We start from the raw sequence: 15,221 nt of genomic DNA, 5'->3' as shown, positions 1-15,221 counted from the left end.
TAGGATGAACCAGCCACGCCCAGCAGTTTATTTTGGCCCAGCCGCACGGCACCCTAGCTGTCCTGCTAGGTGCCCTGCATGCGTAGCCCCTTGATCAGTTTATGCACTGTCTTGTTGAGGATGCCCCCGTGCACGCCGCGCCGGCCCATGAGCACGAGGAGCACACGCGGGGTGTGGCCCACGCAGACCGCGCGCCCATCCAGCCCTTTAGTGCGTGCGTCCAGAACTCCATCGCCCTCAGATAGCAAGTGGTCGCGGATGACGCAGCAGCGGCGGCCTGCCACGCTCAGGCCTGACTGCAGGAAGGTGCGCCGGTCAGGACCTGTGAGCACACCCACCTCTTGCGGTGATATGGCAGCCAGAAGGCCTCCGGGGCGCGATGCCCACACGCAGCGATTGTCCGAGTGACCCACGATGGCCACGTCGTCAATGCGCTGGTCCCGCAGCACCGCACTGATATAGCTTTTCCAGTCTCCCATTCCGGCTCAAAGTGCACCCCTGGCGTCTAGGCACACCTTCGCGCGATATCTGGCTGTTCCACGTGCCTGGAACCGCGGATACTGTGACGCACCTCGGGCGGAGTTGTGACACTGAGGCATGGCGATGTCACAGAGAGGCTACGTACACTGGAGAATGTATACGTGGGGTGAGGGGAAGGTGTCGTGAAGTTGCAAAGTTAGCCTAAAAGAGGAAATGCGGAGCGCCTGGGTGGCTCAGTCGTTAAGGGCCCGCCTTCCGCTCAGGTCATGATCCCAGAGTCGGGGGATGGAGACCCCCAGTCGGGCTCCCTGCTCAGCGAGAAACCTGCTTCTCCCTCTCCCACTCCCCCTGCTTGTGTTCCCTCTCTTGCTGTGTCTCTGTCAAATAAATAAATAAATAAAATCTTAAAAAAAAAAAAAGAGGAAATCACCTCAGTCTAAGCCCCCCTTGAAAAACTAACTTAATTGGCTCACCAAGCACAGTGTACACGTGGGTTTAAGAACAAAAAGAAAGAGAGCAAGTCTGGACAGCCAGACCTCTCAGCCTGGTAACCATTCAACCCCCAGGATTCCCGGTTTGGTTCATTAGACTCTCCTGGAAATCTGTTAAACAGAGTGCTGGGTCCCAACTCAAAAGAGTTTCTGATTCAGTAGTATGGGAGGCAGCCAGAGAATATGTGTTTCTAACAAGTTTCCCGTTGATGCTGTGGGTGGTGGTCCAGGCACACTTTGAGCCCCACTGCCCTAGTGCAAGTTGGGGGGAAGGTATCTTCCACATTGCCAGCTCTGAGTCCACACCAGTGTTTTAATGTTAAGCCTTTCTGACCATGGTTCTCAGCCTCCACTGCACATGGAATCACCCGGAGAGTTATAAAAACGTACACTACCCATACCATACCTCATCCCTAGAGATACTGACTTAATTGATCTGAAGTGGATCTCAGGCATAGGTTCAGAAAGCTCCCCAGATGATTCTGGTGTACAGTAGAGGTGAGAACCTCTGTTCTATAAACTTCAAATGTTAATAAGTTAGTTTCAAACAAGGAATAATATATGGAATCACCTTGCTCAGGGTTTGGTACACAGTACCACTTAGTAAACATCAATTGGACATGAATCTCTAGATCTTGCTTAAGATTTCAATAGATCCTGTTCCCTGAGGGGTGTGGAGAAGTGCACCGGTTTACTGTCTTGGCATTTCCCATCGGGGCCCCTGCAGAGCTGTGCCTCTCAAGCATTTTCAAAAGCACTTTATTGAGTGCCTACTCCATGCCTGGCGCCGGGCTGATGGTGCTAAGAGGAATGGAACACCATCCTTGCCATCCATAATCATGGGCCAGCCACCCTTCCACTCCAGAATCGCCCACGAGGGAAGGATGAGTCCCTGGACGGTCAGGAATTGGTGTGCTCCTGAATCCAGTTCAGGTAGCTGGCCACGTCGGTGTACACACCTGGCTTGTAGCGGTCGCCACAACCCGAACCCCAGCTGATGATACCTCGCAGGATGAGCTGGCTCTCTGAGGCCTCGTCCTCACACACTAGCGGGCCCCCGGAGTCACCCTGGGTCAGGGACACGTGGCTCAGCGCCCTTGATCTGGGGTCTGCACTTGACCGGCTGGAGGAGGGCGTTGAGCCCAATCCGGCCCATTGGCTCACCTGGCAGGCGTCGGTGCCGCCCTCGAGGAAGCCAGCGCAGAGCATGCCGGGGGTAAAAGAGGCTCCGTGCACGTCGGGGGCGGAGCAGCGCTTGGAAGGGATGAGCGGCACCTGCGCTTCCTGCAGGAAGCTGGAATATTCCCCCGCCCCTGCGAACCGAGAGCGCTTTCCTCACACCCCTCGCGACTCTGCTTGCAGCCCACTAATTGGCCTTTATCGCAGCAAGCCCGTGAGGAAGAGAGTTGCTGTTAACACCATTTCATAGACAAGAAAACTGAGACCAGAGAAGAGACGGGATTTGAATGCGCGGGGCGGAGCAAGACTGCTTTGGAACCCCACCCCCACTTCCCACCCAACGACTCAGAACAATGCTCCCCAATTAGTGAACCGACTGCTCCAGCGCCAGGCCGGCATCCTTGTTAGCCGTTGCATCGCAGCGCCCAGAAAGAACCAAGAGAAAGTGTGATTCTCTCTGTACCCCTTAGGAGACTTGGGGACACTGCCCCCCCAGCAGTGAAGCCCAGGCCCTGGCAGGAGGGGACTGCAGAGACAAAAGCCCTTCAAGTCCTCCCAACCCACGAGGTCAACGGCACCTGTCCCTAGTGGTACCAAAACTGCGGGTTTCTCTCGCCTACCCCAGTGGCCAGAGGTGTCCCTGCCGCCCCCAGCCGTTCTGCCTACCCTCGAACTGGTGGCCCCAGCCGGCCACCTCGCAGAGCGCGGCCTCGGGCTCGGTTGGGCTGGTAGCTCGGCTCGGCAGGCACACCGGCTGAACGAAATGCGACGGGAGCGCGCACTGGCCGTCCGCTCTCTCCTGCAGGCGCAGCAGCGCTAACGCAGGCGGGGAGGAGGGTGAGACCCGGGCGCCGAGACTCGGAGCCCTCCCCCTCCTCCCCCCTGGTCGCCACGGCGGTGCCCCCACGCACCCAGGTCGTGCTGGTAGGTGATGGGCGAGAAGGCCTCGTGCAGGAGGTACGCGCGCACGGCCAGCGTCTGGCACTGCTCACAGCTCTGGTTATGGCGGTCCTGGCCGAGCACCACCGTCAGTTCCTCCGGCGCGGGCCTGCGGGTGGAGGGGGTGCGGGGGGAAGCGCGTTCAGAGCCGGCCACTGCCCTCCTACTCCTGAGCCCCTTGCTGGGTTTCAGCTTACTCTTGGGGGCGCTGGGGAAGGGTGGGGGGAGGTAGGGCAAGGGTTCGGGTGTCGCGCGGAAGCTGAGCACGTAGGAGAGAGGAGCTAGGGTCCCGGGCGGGGCGCCGGGCGGGCGGGGACTCGCCGGTCCTGCAAGCAGTGAGCCGCCGTCAGCACCCAGCAGGAGGCGATGAGGCTGCCGGCGCAGAAACTGTGGCGCCAGTACAGCGCGGCGATGTAGGGGTGCGCCCCGGGCAGGGCCACCAGTCCCCCGACAACGCGGCTCGGCGAGGACAGCCGTTTCCGGAGCCGCTGTCCGCAGCCCGAACTGGGCACTGTGGGAGCAGCCCAGGCTGAGTGCTGGGAGACGCACCAAGGGGTGGAAGGTAGTTCGCGGTGCGCCCTCTGACTTCCCGCCCCTTCCCAGCTACCTGGGGTCAGGGGCTGAGGCATCTGCAGTGCTGAAAGCGAGGGCAAGGGAAGGTCCAGGTGCCCAGAGGGGACCCGGGTTGGAGACAGGCTCTGAGGAACCGCCAGGGTTGGGGCCTGGCACTGTGCCAGGCGGCAATATTCCCAGCTCAGCCGATCGCCACTCCACACGAAGCACCACGGGCGGGTGTCATTGTCCGGGTTCCTATAACCACGGGAGGGGGCGCTGTTAAAGCGCGAGGAGCCCCAGAGGGCCCTGGGACAGAGGGGGACGCCCTACCCGCCCCACCCCCACCCAAGGCACCGGCAGAAGGCATGGTTGCCCAGTCCCCAGTTAAGCGCTTGCTCTGCAGTCACTTTCTCATAGGTGGCCTCTGAGGCCCACGGTTGACACCGGGCACCCGAGAGCGCAGTCTCGGCTCTACCGCGGTAGTGAAGCCCGCGGCCGGCGTAGCAGCGCGCCTCGGTGTCTGGGAAGAGAGGAGGCTCCTTGCAGACAGGAAGCGGTATGTTTTCCCACCACCCTCTCAGCCCCTGTCCCCATTCTCCCGACTCCGGCTCCGGGAGCCCTTCCTCCCTGAGGGCGGAGCTTCTGCTTCCCCCAAAGTCCCGACTCACCGACGTCGCAGATGCGTCCAGCGTAGCCAGCTGGGCACCGGCACAGGAGGTGGCCCTCCGCCTCTAAGCAGCTGCCCCCGTTGAGGCACGGGTTGGTGCGGCAGGCTGGCAGATGGAGCGCACTGAGCCACCTCTGGGCTCAGAGACACTCCCCCCACCCCCCAGAGAATTCCCCTTTCCTTGGACACACCGCCCGATTTCCTAACAGCTTCTCCTCCCGGCCTTTGGCCTTCCTCTCAGGCCAGTTCCCGAGCCGTCCACTCACCCTGGGTGGCCAGCAGCTTGCAGTGGGCATCAGGACCCTTGCACTGGCACTTGGCCACACCTGCTGGCTCAAGCCTATGCCATATTTCTTTCTCGTGGAAGAACTGGAGAAGCTGAGGCTCAAAGCACTTCTCTGGGGACAGAGGGGTGGGGGCAGTGGTCTCAAGAGAGGCTGGGATCTTGCCAAGTGTCTGGGGATCCGGAGACCTCTTCTGTAGGCCAGGACTGCCCTGTTTTCCCGGGGCCCCCTCCCCTGGCTTCTCTGTCCCCTTACCTCTCCGGCAGTGCTTCCCAGTGAAGTGTTCTGGACAGATGCAGTGCGGGCCGTGTGGCGTGCTCACACAGGTCCCTCCCTGCTGGCAGGGGCTGTGTTTGCTGCAGTGGTCTGAGAGACAGACACAGTGCAAGGAAGAGTGGGGAGCCTGAGTCAGACAGCCTGGCTCATGGGGGCCAAGTCCCTACCCAAACCTGCTTGTCTTATGACCTTGGCACTCCCGAGTTTCCATGCTTTATTTACCCACCTGCAAAGTGGGGCTACCTTCTCCTAGCTAGAACTTTCCCCTCTGCAGGGAGGGAGGGGTCTGGATGGGCCCAGAATACCAGATGTATAGGGGCTGATGATACCCAGGAGAGTAACTAGTGGGAAGAAGAGGGCTCTGGGCCACCCCAAAGGCTGTGTATAGCACCTTTCACTTTCCTGGGCTCCAGGCAGTATGCCCATTGCTGGTCCTGCTCAAAGTTGGGGGTGGTGGCACACCTGTAGAAAGAGATGAAGCTTCCCTGCTCTGCCCAGGGGACTGGCCCATCCTTCCCTATCAGAGCCCCCTCTCTCCAAGCAGGCTTCCTTGGGCAGAAGGATGGGCAGAATCCATCTCCCACAGGCCCCTGCTCCAACCCCTCCTGGGTAGTCTTACCAGGGCCGGGGGCCAGGCCGGCCTCTGTGGATGCATTTATGGTGCAGTTGCCGGTTGTACCGGAAGGGGAAGTAGCAGGGCTCTCCTGTGACCGTGAGAACTGCAGAGATAACACACGCCCTGATGACGTTCTGCATGCCCCCTGCCCAGGTGCCACCCCTCGGGGTCTGGTTGGAAAATAGAGAGACTCTTGAAAAGATCACTATGCCTTCAAGATGGCTTCCTGCTTAAGAGCTTCAGCTCTGTAATCAGACAGCTGGAGTGGACTCCTGATTTCACCACCTACTCACTGGGTGACCTTGGGCAAGTCTGCCTCCCCCAAGAGTGCTTGCCACAAAGCAGGCACTTAATAAATACTAGCTGAAAGTAGAGGTCACTTGACCACTCCGAGCCTTGGTTTCCTCCTCTGTAAAATGGCAATGATAATAGTATGGTTGACCCTTGAAAAACCCAAGTTTGAATCACACAGGTCTGCTTATAGGTGGATTTTTTTCAATAAATACAGTACTATAAATGTGTTTTCCTTATGATTTTCTTCATAACATTTTCTTTTCTCTAGCTTACTTTATACAATTTATAATACATTTAATGTACAAAATATGTGTTAAGTGTTTACATTATCAGTAAGGCTTCTGGTCAGTAGGCTATAGCAGGCTATTAGTAGTTAAGTTTGGGGGAGTCAAAATTTCTACGTGGATTTTCTACTGCAAGGGAGGGAGGGCATCAGCTCTGCTAACCTTGTTCAAGGGTCAACCATACAGTTGAAAAGTTTCAGTTTTGCAAGATGAAAAAAGTCTGGAAATGGAGGGTGGTGATTTTGCAGGACAATAGAACGTGCTTAATACCACTGACTTGTACACTTAAAAACAACGATAGTAAATTTTATGTTACGTATATTTTATAATAAAAATCACTTTTAGTGATGCAGATATAATAGTACAGAAAACATAATTTTAAATGAAAACCAAGTTAAAAACATGTCAAATGTGGTCCTATTTTTGTACAAATATATTTACATATTCATAAAAAAGAAATCTAGAAGGACATGCTCCAAAGTTTGTAGGAATTTTTTTTTAGAAGATAGTGGATTATGGAGGAATTTTTTCTTCTTTTGCATTTCTGTAATTTCTAAAGTTCTTACAATGAAAATATTGCTATTATTATTTTTTAAAACAGTACCGTTGAACCTCTCTGTTTGCCGCATTTGCAAATCTGCCCTCTTGCGCAAATTTATTTGTAATCCCCAAATCAATTCTCAAGGTGCTTTTATGGTCATTCACGGACATGCACAGAAAGGTGAAAAATGTGAGGTGCCTGAAACACACATCCCCAGCTGAGGTGAAACAAGGTAATGCTCTACCTCTTGTTTCGGCTCTTGTCCTGTAAAGAAGTGTCCTTTTCATGGCCTATTTAGAGCCATACTTTTTTTTCTTTTAAGATTTTATTTATTTATTTGACAGAGAGAGACACAGCGAGAGAGGGAACACAAGCAGGGGGAGTGGGAGAGGGAGAAGCAGGCTTCCCGCCGAGCAGGGAGCCCGATGCGGGGCTTGATCCCAGGACCCTGGGATCATGACCTGAGCCGAAGGCAGTCGCTTAATGACTGAGCCACCCAGGCGCCCCTAGAGCCACATTTTTGAAATTGCGTGCTTCTGGTAGATGCTGTTACTGTTGAAAATAGCCCCTAGGGTGCTTGGGTGGCTCAGTCGTTAAGCATCTGCCTTCGGCTCAGGTCGTGATCCCAGGGTCCTAGGATCAAGCCCCACGTCCGGATCCCTGCTCCACAGGGAGCCTGCTTCTGCCTCTCCCCCTGCTTGTGATCTTTCTTGCTATCTCTGTCACTATCTGTCTCTTTCTATCAAATAAATAAATAAAATCTTTAAAAAAAAAGAAAAAGAAAATGGCCCCTTGATATAGTGTTGATGTTGACATTCCTAAGTGCAAGCAGACTGTGACAGGTGCTACGAGAGTGTTTCTGTGTGAGATAAGCTTTGTGCAGGCATGAGTTATAGTGCTGCTGACCACAGCTTCGGTATTAATGAAGCAACAATATATTAAGGAAGGCATCTTGAAGGAAAAGCACACATAAAACAAGCTTTTATGTTGAGGATTGATGAAAATGTGACTGGAGCTCACAGGAACCTAATCTTATATTTCCTTTAGGAACAGCCATTCAGTATTTGCTAAATCAGTGGTCTCGGTGACTTTACAGAACATGGCAACCAGGAATGACAAGACTTGACGATCTACTTCAGAGGAGTGTTGTGAAGCTTACATGAGACAATGTCTATTGAACACTTAGCACAGAGTCTGGCACATAGTATGTGCTCAGTAAGCGTTAGCTGCTATTTTGTTGTTAAAGGCACAGTGGCACTTGCTGGGGGCCAAACCAGGAACAGGAGTAAAGGAGGAGAGAGGAGTCTTAAATGGATGTTTAAGATGTCAATGGGATGGGGGCGCCTGGGTGGCTCAGTCATTAAGCATCTGCCTTCGGCTCAGGTCATGATCCCAGGGTCCTGGGATCGAGCCCCGCATCGGGCTCCCTGCTCCGCGGGGAGCCTGCTTCTCCCTCTCCCACTCCCCCTGCTTGTGTTCCCTCTCTCGCTGTGTCTCTCTCTGTCAAATTAAAAAAAAAAAAAATGTCAATGGGTTGGACAGAGGAGGAGCAACTCAAGTAGGTGGTCAGGCAAGGGCAGGGCACCCAGGTTGGCTTGGGCAAGAGAGAGGAAAGCAGTTTGGAAGGCTGAGGAGAGGAGGCAGAGGCTGGCAGGGGGGCCCTAGTGCCATGCTGAGGGGCTGGGCCTGGCCTCAGTAAACCAGGCTTCTCAGGGAAAGGTCACAGTAGTTCACAATTCTAGGCAAATATTGAGTGCCTGGAAGAATGAAGGCAATGGGGAGCTGTGGCATGGCTTGAGGAGGGGGGAGATGCAGACATCCTCCATTCAAAAGGGAGCTTGGTAAATAAAAGCTAATAGAGTTTAATCATTTACCATGCCGCAGTCTGTGGGCTGAGTGCTTCACACGGATTAACTCATTTCTCGTCCACAACCCTAAGAGGTTTTACTATTACCAGCCTTTATGGTTGGGGAAATTGAAGCTTAGAGAGGTCAAGTCACTTGCCCAGAGTCACCCAGCACGTAAGTGATGAAGCCAGGATTCAGAGGCATTAAAGCTCCAGAGCCCTGCCCTGACCCTTCCTTGTCCATCAGGGGCCCTGACCTCTGTGTGGTATGACTGGTGCCCACTATGAGAAGTACTGAGGGAGTGGGAAGAAGAGGAGAGGCTAGGGAAATGAAAGGAGACTGGCAGGCACTGGCCTGGGCACTCAGATACAGCTCAAGCCCTGCCCTCAAGGAACACACAGTTCACTATCACTCTGGGTCCCCAGTGCCCATGGGCACCAGCCCTGGCGCACAGTGGACACTCTGGTCTGAATGCCAGCCAAAGTGGGGACAAAGTGAAGAGTACCCAGGATTCCTCCCCTTGCTCCAAGGGCCCCAAATCGCCATCTGCACACTCCCCACCATACTCATTCCCACCCAAGTGTCTCTTAGGAGGTGCAGCCAGGGTACTTACCCACTGTGTGTTCATCCATTCTGTGCTTATGCTCCTTGGGGGCTTTCCAAGGTGGAATCTACAAGGGAGAGAGGAGGGCAGGGAATTTTCCCAGAAATCATAGCTTGCCTCTGATCCCATGCCAGTTCTCAGCTTCCTCTCACATCTCAGAAATGCAGAAATTTCCGGGCGCCTGGGTGGCTCAGTTGGTTGGGCGACTGCCTTTGGCTCGGGTCACGATCCTGGAGTCCCGGGATCGGGTCCCGCATCGGGCTCCCTGCTCGGCGGGGAGTCTGCTTCTCCCTCTGACCCTCCCTCCTCTCATGCACGCGCTCTCTCTCATTCTCTCTCTCAAATAAATAAATAAAATCTTTTAAAAAGAATGCAGAAATTTCCTCAGAAGGCCTAGACCCTTCCTCTTCCCTCTGACTCCTTAAGGTCCCCTCCGCCAGAAATGAAGGCCATGTCCTCATATCCACCAGCTCTGGCTGTCTCTCTCTCTCTCTCTCTCTCTCCTCCACCTGGGCCTTATGGGTTACTCTTGCCTTTCCAAACAGGCCTTCCAGGCGCCCAGACCGACAGGACAGGAGCAGAGGCCAAGGCTGTGATAGGGACGCCCAGGGCCAACCCAGCACAGTCCTCCTGGTTCCCGAAGCCCTCACCAAAAGTGCTGACTCCAGGCTTGCCAGCAGGGACCCCAGGAACAGCAGAGCCCTCATGGTGTCTGTCGGTTAGTCCAGCTGCTTGCCCAGGAGTCCAGATCAATAGATTGGTCAAAGGTCCCTGAGTCCTGGGAAGCAGAGATGGGTCAAGCTGCCCTCCTGGGCCTGGCAGGGCTCAGGCTGTTTGTGGAAAGCCAAGCAGAGCAGCTCCCCGGCTAGGCTGCCGAGGGCAGAGGAGTTGGGATTTAGAGTGTGTGGACAGAATGATGAGCAGGTCTCCCCATCTCTTTCACAGATAGTGGGACTGGAAGCAAGAAGAGGGATTTTATGTTTCAGGTCCTCCTGAGGGGAAGTTAAGGAAATCCAAAATAGGTTTCCTACTTCAGGGATCTTAGAGTCCATGGGAAATATATTCATATTCTGTTGCTGCCTAAAATTGACCACAAACTTTGCAGCTTAAAACAATACCCATTTATTCACAAATCTATAGGTCCAAAGTCTGGCACTGTGACTGGGCTTTCTGCTCAGGGTATCACGAAACTGATCAAGGCCAAGTTCTCTGGAAGGTCTGGGGAAAAATCCACTTCCAAGGTCATTCAGATCATTGGCAGAATTCAGTTCCTTGCATTTGTAGGACTGAAATCCCAGTTTCTTGGCAGGCTGTCAGCCAGGGGCCAGCCTCAGGTCTGAGAAGCTGCTTGTATTTTTGCCATGTGGCCCCCTCTATCTTCCAAGTCAGCAACAGAGAATCTCCCCCATGTTGACTCTCTCTCACCCTTTGAATCTCCTTTGCCAGTCAGAACCCCATTCCATTTCTGGGCTCACCTGATTAGGCCAGGCCCACCAAGGATAATCTCATTTTAAGGTCAGTTTATTTGGTACCTTCATTACATTTTCAGTATTCTTCTATAGAACATCTAGATTAGTGTTGTATTGAGTAACTAGGAGAAGGTATGCATACACGACGGATCCTCAGGACCATCTTAGAATTCTACCTACCACAGAAAGGGAGCCAAGAAAGTAAATAATCCCATGAGAAAAATGCTAAAACAAGAGCTACAACTAAGATGTGCAGTCGGAGCACAAGGGAGGGAGATGGGGTGACATTATTGTTTCTCCTGCCCAAAAACCATTTACCATGGTTCAGTAGTGACACCCTGATTTTTCCTTTGGGAACCACTCTTCCTTCATCCTCTCTGTGAGTCTCTAGTGCTTCCAGCTCTACCCTCGGTTCTAGGGCTGGGCTTGTGACCTAGGTTTGGCCAATCAGAGCATGGTAACTTTAGACCACAGCTGTTAGTTCGGGGATAAGCGTATACATGTGTGGCCCATCAGAGTCAGCCTTGGGACTTTTGCCAGGACTTTTGGGAAAAAGACACTTTCTTCCCACTGGTGTCACCAGGAATGCGAGCCTGGAGATGTTGGTGGCCATCTTTGTCACCGCTTGGGGAGAGCCAGCCTGAGAACGAAGCCTACACACAGGAAAAGCAAAACAAACAGGGAAGGAAAGATGGAGGGATGCTGTGGGAGTCAGATGTTCCCTGTTGATCCTCACCTCCTGGGATGCATGCCTTTGTAGAGTCTTTTCCCACACTAAGTCAGAGTCAGAGCTGTTCTTTGTGTCCAATAGAATATGGTAGAAGCCCAGGTCATAAAAAGGATTGCAGTTTCTGCCTTGGTTTCTTGGATTGCTCACTCTGGGAGAAGCAGCTACCATGTTGTGAGGATACTCAAGCAACCCTTCAGAGAGGCCCATGTGAGGAAAAGTAAAATCACCTGCCAACAACCAAAACCAGTTTGAATGGGCCACTTTGGAAGTAGACAGTGCAGCCGCAACAACATCTGGCCTGCAACCTCATGGGAGAGAACGATTCAGCTAAGTTGCTTCTGAATTCCTTTTTTTTTTTTTTTTTTTTAGGTATAATTGATTCTTGAACTTCGGAAATAGTGAGAAATGATAATTGATTGTTGTTGTTTTAAGCCATAAGTGTTAGGGTGATTTGTTACCCAGCATTTGATAACTACTACAGATGGATTGATTCCTAATGACTTACCCCATCCCTCAGCTGAGGCAGGAGTGGGAATGTGATCCATACCTGGCCAATCAGAACACTGCCTCTCTCTGTCCTCAGTGATTGGTTCAAAATGAACACCTGACCCAAATCAAACCAATCAGAGGCAGCCCCAGGATTTTTGCTGGAATCTTCAAGGTAGAGGCTTTCTCCTTCCAAAGAAGTTGCCTTATTGGTAAGAAGTGAGCATGGGGCTGCTGACAGCCATCTTTAACATCTCAGACAGTAAACCTGCCTGGGAATAAAGACAATGCAGATTAAAAGCAAAGTCAGAATATGGGAAAGACAAATTTTAAATGATACTATTTGAGACCTGGGATCCAAAGACACATAAAGTCAGAACTACCACCTCTTCTTTTCAGTTACTTGAACCAATAAATTCCCTTTTTTTGCCTAAGCCAGTTTTAGTTGTAACCAGAAGTCCCAACTGATGCAAGACTTCATGTATTGTTACCAGGAAGTTCCTAAAACAAAACAAAACAAAACAAAAACCCTCATGATCACTCTGAAAGTCAATAGCTTAAAGTAGGGAAATAATGACTTTAGAAGCAGGAACTGGAAGAAAAAAACAGCAGTGAACTTGAATCAGGAAACCTTCAATTCCATCTTGGCCACCGACCCCCCCCCCCAATGTGACCATGGGTCAGGGGCTCAGCTTCTACGAAACTTTTTTTGTTTTAATTCAAGTTATTTAACATATAGTATAGTATTGGTTTTAGGAGTAGAATTTAGTGATTCACCACTTATGTATAACATTCAGTGCTCATCACAAGTGCCCTCCTTAATGCCCCTCACTCATTTAGCTCATCACCCCACCCACCTTCCCTCCAGCAACTCTGTTTGTTCTCTATTGTTAGGAGTCTCTTATGATTTGCCTCCCTCTCTGTTTTTATCTTATTTTATTTTTCCTTCCCTTCCCCTACGTTCATCTGTTTTGTTTCTTAAATTACACATGAGTGAAATCATATAGTATTTATGGTATTTGTCTTTCTCTGACTGGCTTATTTTGCTTAGCCTAATACACTCTAGTTCCATCCACGTTGTTGCAAATGGCAAGCTTTCATTCTTCTTTGTTTTTAAAGGTTTTATTTATTCATTTGACGGAGAGAGACACAGCAAGAGAGAGAACACAAGCAGGGGGAGTGGGAGAGGGAGAAGCAGGCTTCCCGCTGAGCAGGGAGCCCGATACGGGGCTCGATCCCAGGACCCTGGGATCATGACCGGAGCCGAAGGCAGATGCCTAACGAGTGAGCCACCCAGGCGCCCCAAGCTTTCATTCTTTTTGATGGCTGAGTAATATTCGTGTGTGTGTGTGTGTGTGTGTGTGTGTGTGTGTGTATCTGTGTGTGTCTGTGTGTATACCGCATCTTTTTTTTTTTTTTTTTTTTTTAGAGAGGGAGAGAAAGAAAAAGGAGGGGCAGAAGGAGAGGGAGAGAGAGAACCTTAAGCAGGCTCCACGCCCAGCAGGTAGCCTGATACAAGGCTCAATCTCGTGACCCTGAGATCATGACCTGAGCCAAAATCAGGAGTTGGAGGCTTAACCAACTGAGCCCCCTGGGTGCCCCCACATCTTCTTTATCCATTCATCAGTCGATGGACATTTGGGCTCTTTCCATAATTTGTCAGCCTCTATGAACCTTAATTGCCACACCTCTCTAGGGAGGGAGGAGTACTCACACTGGCCAGCTTGTTGAGATAGCTGAATGGGGATGCATTTGAAAGGCCAGAGCCTGGGGGCACCTGGGTGGTGTAGTCCTTAAGTGTCTGATGCTTGGTTCCCGCTCAGGGTCCTCAGGGTCCTGATCTGGGTGGAGGCTGCTTAAGACTCTCCCTCTCCTTCTGCCTCCCCCCCCAACCCCGCAGTCTCTCAAATAAATAAATAAGTCTTTAAAAAAGAAAGGAAGAATGAACCAGAGCCTGGCGTATGGTTAGGACTCAATCTACAGAAATTTGCGAAGAAACTTTCCCATATAGACGCACTTCCCTTTCTCAGTAATTTCTACACATCTGCCCCAGTTCTCCCTGCACATCTGGGTGTCTTCCAACAACTCTGGACTAGAGCAGAAAGGCACCATCTTCTTGCCCTGGCTTCTGTCTTTGTACAGTTGGGGCATGGGTCTATGGGATGAGAAGTCGGAAGCCATCAAGTTCCTGCTCACAAATGTATGGATACCCACACACAACACCCCACTTCTCTCCAGCAGAGACTTGGGGCATACATTTCAAGAGGTGGCAGAACTGCCTGTTCAAAGACAAGTTTAGGGGATCAGAAGGGTACTCAAGCCTACCATCCTTCACTCCTCCTCAGTTGGTGGCACCATTTTTCTCCGTTATTCAGGGGCTGTCACCATGGAACCTTTGTACAAATGGAAGCCACTCCTTCCTCCAGACTAGTGCTATCTGGCAGAACTTTCTGTGATGATGGAAATAGTCTCTGTATTGTCCAATACGGTAGCCACACATGGCTATTGGGTCTCCTCAAATGTCACACCTTGAGACCATTCCCCCCTCACCCTTTAGTATTTTGTCTTAACGTCTCGATAGCACTTATCACTCTCTGAGACCATCCTGTTTGTTTGATTATTTATAGGACTAACCCTTACCACCCTTCTAGCATGTAGGCAGAGAGCTTGGTTATCTTGCTGACACCACTCTATTCCCCAGCACCTGATTCAATACCTGGCACAAAGCTAGTGCTCTGTATTTTTGGATGAATGAATGGATAGGGATCAGAGAAACCTGTCGGCTCCGCCTTACTCTTGCTCGCGGAGTTTGGGCAAGCCTCCGTTTTCTGTCGTGTGAAGTGGGAGTGGAGGGAGTACGATGTTGGCTTTGTTTTCTTCCAAGCTTCTGGCCTCTAGCCAGCCGCTGGACTTCTGACACTGCTGCCCTCCACCTGTAGAATGGGTGCGAGTTCACCCCAACGTCTCCGGTGGGAGCGCTGCCTTATAAGGCAGCAGAGCCGAGGGCGGGCGAGGCCGTGTGGGTGGAGAGAAATCACAACATCCGGCTGCGGGGGCAGGGCGGGGGCTGGAGGCCGAGGAGCCGCTGGGGAGGCCAACCACCTCCTCTGGACCTCTCCCCGCTTCCGATGTGCGCTCTCCAGAACGAGCCAAACCAAAGGAATACGGCTGAACACATGGCTCAAAATAGTTCGCAGTCGGCCCGCTGGAGACCCAAGACAGCAAGTGCATCCTCTACAAACCTTAGAAAAGCCAAGGCTAGTCAAAAGGACCCGGGCCGCACCCCCATCTGATGGCCCAGTTAAAGTGCAGCGATGAAAATGACTGACGCTCCTTTTGTCCAATTAAACATCCGCCCTCCAGGGCGTGACCCAGAGGACCCACCTCAGTTGTCCCAGCAGAGGGCTCGGCCCTAATTGGCAGTTCGCTATCCTACGAAGGCCCAGCAATTCGAACCTAGGGGCTGAACCCCACCTCAG

General features: G+C 52.2%; 2 protein-coding genes across 29 annotated transcripts; both read right to left on the bottom strand.

Moving 5' to 3' along the window:
* PFN3 (profilin 3) lies at window positions 1–479 on the bottom strand. The gene has a single exon (XM_088023462.1). The coding sequence runs from the start codon at window positions 477–479 to the stop codon at window positions 66–68; it is 414 nt and encodes a 137-aa protein (XP_087879588.1). The 3' UTR covers window positions 1–65.
* A 65-nt stretch (window positions 480–544) lies between these two features.
* F12 (coagulation factor XII) lies at window positions 545–15,133 on the bottom strand. 28 transcript variants are annotated; one of them, XM_028102814.2, is made up of 16 exons: window positions 14,537–15,120; window positions 11,804–12,014; window positions 11,263–11,483; window positions 9,708–9,835; window positions 9,067–9,124; window positions 5,491–5,590; window positions 5,263–5,333; window positions 4,851–4,961; window positions 4,578–4,709; window positions 4,313–4,417; window positions 3,999–4,164; window positions 3,411–3,899; window positions 3,062–3,198; window positions 2,817–2,966; window positions 2,136–2,284; window positions 1,715–2,039 (listed from the first exon to the last, which is right to left on the bottom strand). In XM_028102814.2, exons 4-16 carry the CDS (start codon window positions 9,762–9,764, stop codon window positions 1,872–1,874), a joined length of 1,893 nt encoding a protein of 630 aa, XP_027958615.1. In that variant the 5' UTR covers window positions 9,765–9,835; window positions 11,263–11,483; window positions 11,804–12,014; window positions 14,537–15,120; the 3' UTR covers window positions 1,715–1,871. The 28 variants fall into 28 exon arrangements, with proteins under 28 accessions (XP_087879572.1, XP_087879587.1, XP_087879574.1 ...); XM_088023446.1 differs by adding an exon at window positions 545–626 and having other exon boundaries at window positions 1,931–2,039; window positions 5,263–5,590; window positions 9,708–11,483; window positions 14,537–15,127; XM_088023448.1 differs by adding an exon at window positions 594–681 and having other exon boundaries at window positions 1,931–2,039; window positions 5,263–5,590; window positions 9,708–11,483; window positions 14,537–15,127.
* Between the last annotated feature and the right edge of the window lie 88 nt (window positions 15,134–15,221).

This window comes from Eumetopias jubatus, unplaced genomic scaffold (assembly GCF_037043125.1).
Source record: "Eumetopias jubatus isolate StellerSeaLion01/CBP00866 unplaced genomic scaffold, mEumJub1_p1.0 scaffold_5, whole genome shotgun sequence".
In the NCBI taxonomy this organism is placed as follows: domain Eukaryota; kingdom Metazoa; phylum Chordata; class Mammalia; order Carnivora; family Otariidae; genus Eumetopias; species Eumetopias jubatus.
The sequence above is the reverse complement of the archived record's forward strand: the minus strand, read 5'-3'. Positions and strand labels throughout refer to the sequence as shown.

What these genes read in the sequence shown, in the direction of transcription:
- PFN3 (XM_088023462.1), bottom strand. Translation starts at nt 479, where the DNA reads ATGGGAGACTGGAAAAGCTATATCAGTGCGGTGCTGCGGGACCAGCGC.
- F12 (XM_088023438.1), bottom strand. An exon ending in TGGGAAGCACTGCCGGAGAG is followed by an intron (nt 4,710 to 4,850) that starts GTAAGGGGACAG and finishes CTCTGTCCCCAG; the next exon opens with AGAAGTGCTTTGAGCCTCAG. An exon ending in TGGACGCATCTGCGACGTCG is followed by an intron (nt 4,165 to 4,312) that starts GTGAGTCGGGAC and finishes CTCTCTTCCCAG; the next exon opens with ACACCGAGGCGCGCTGCTAC.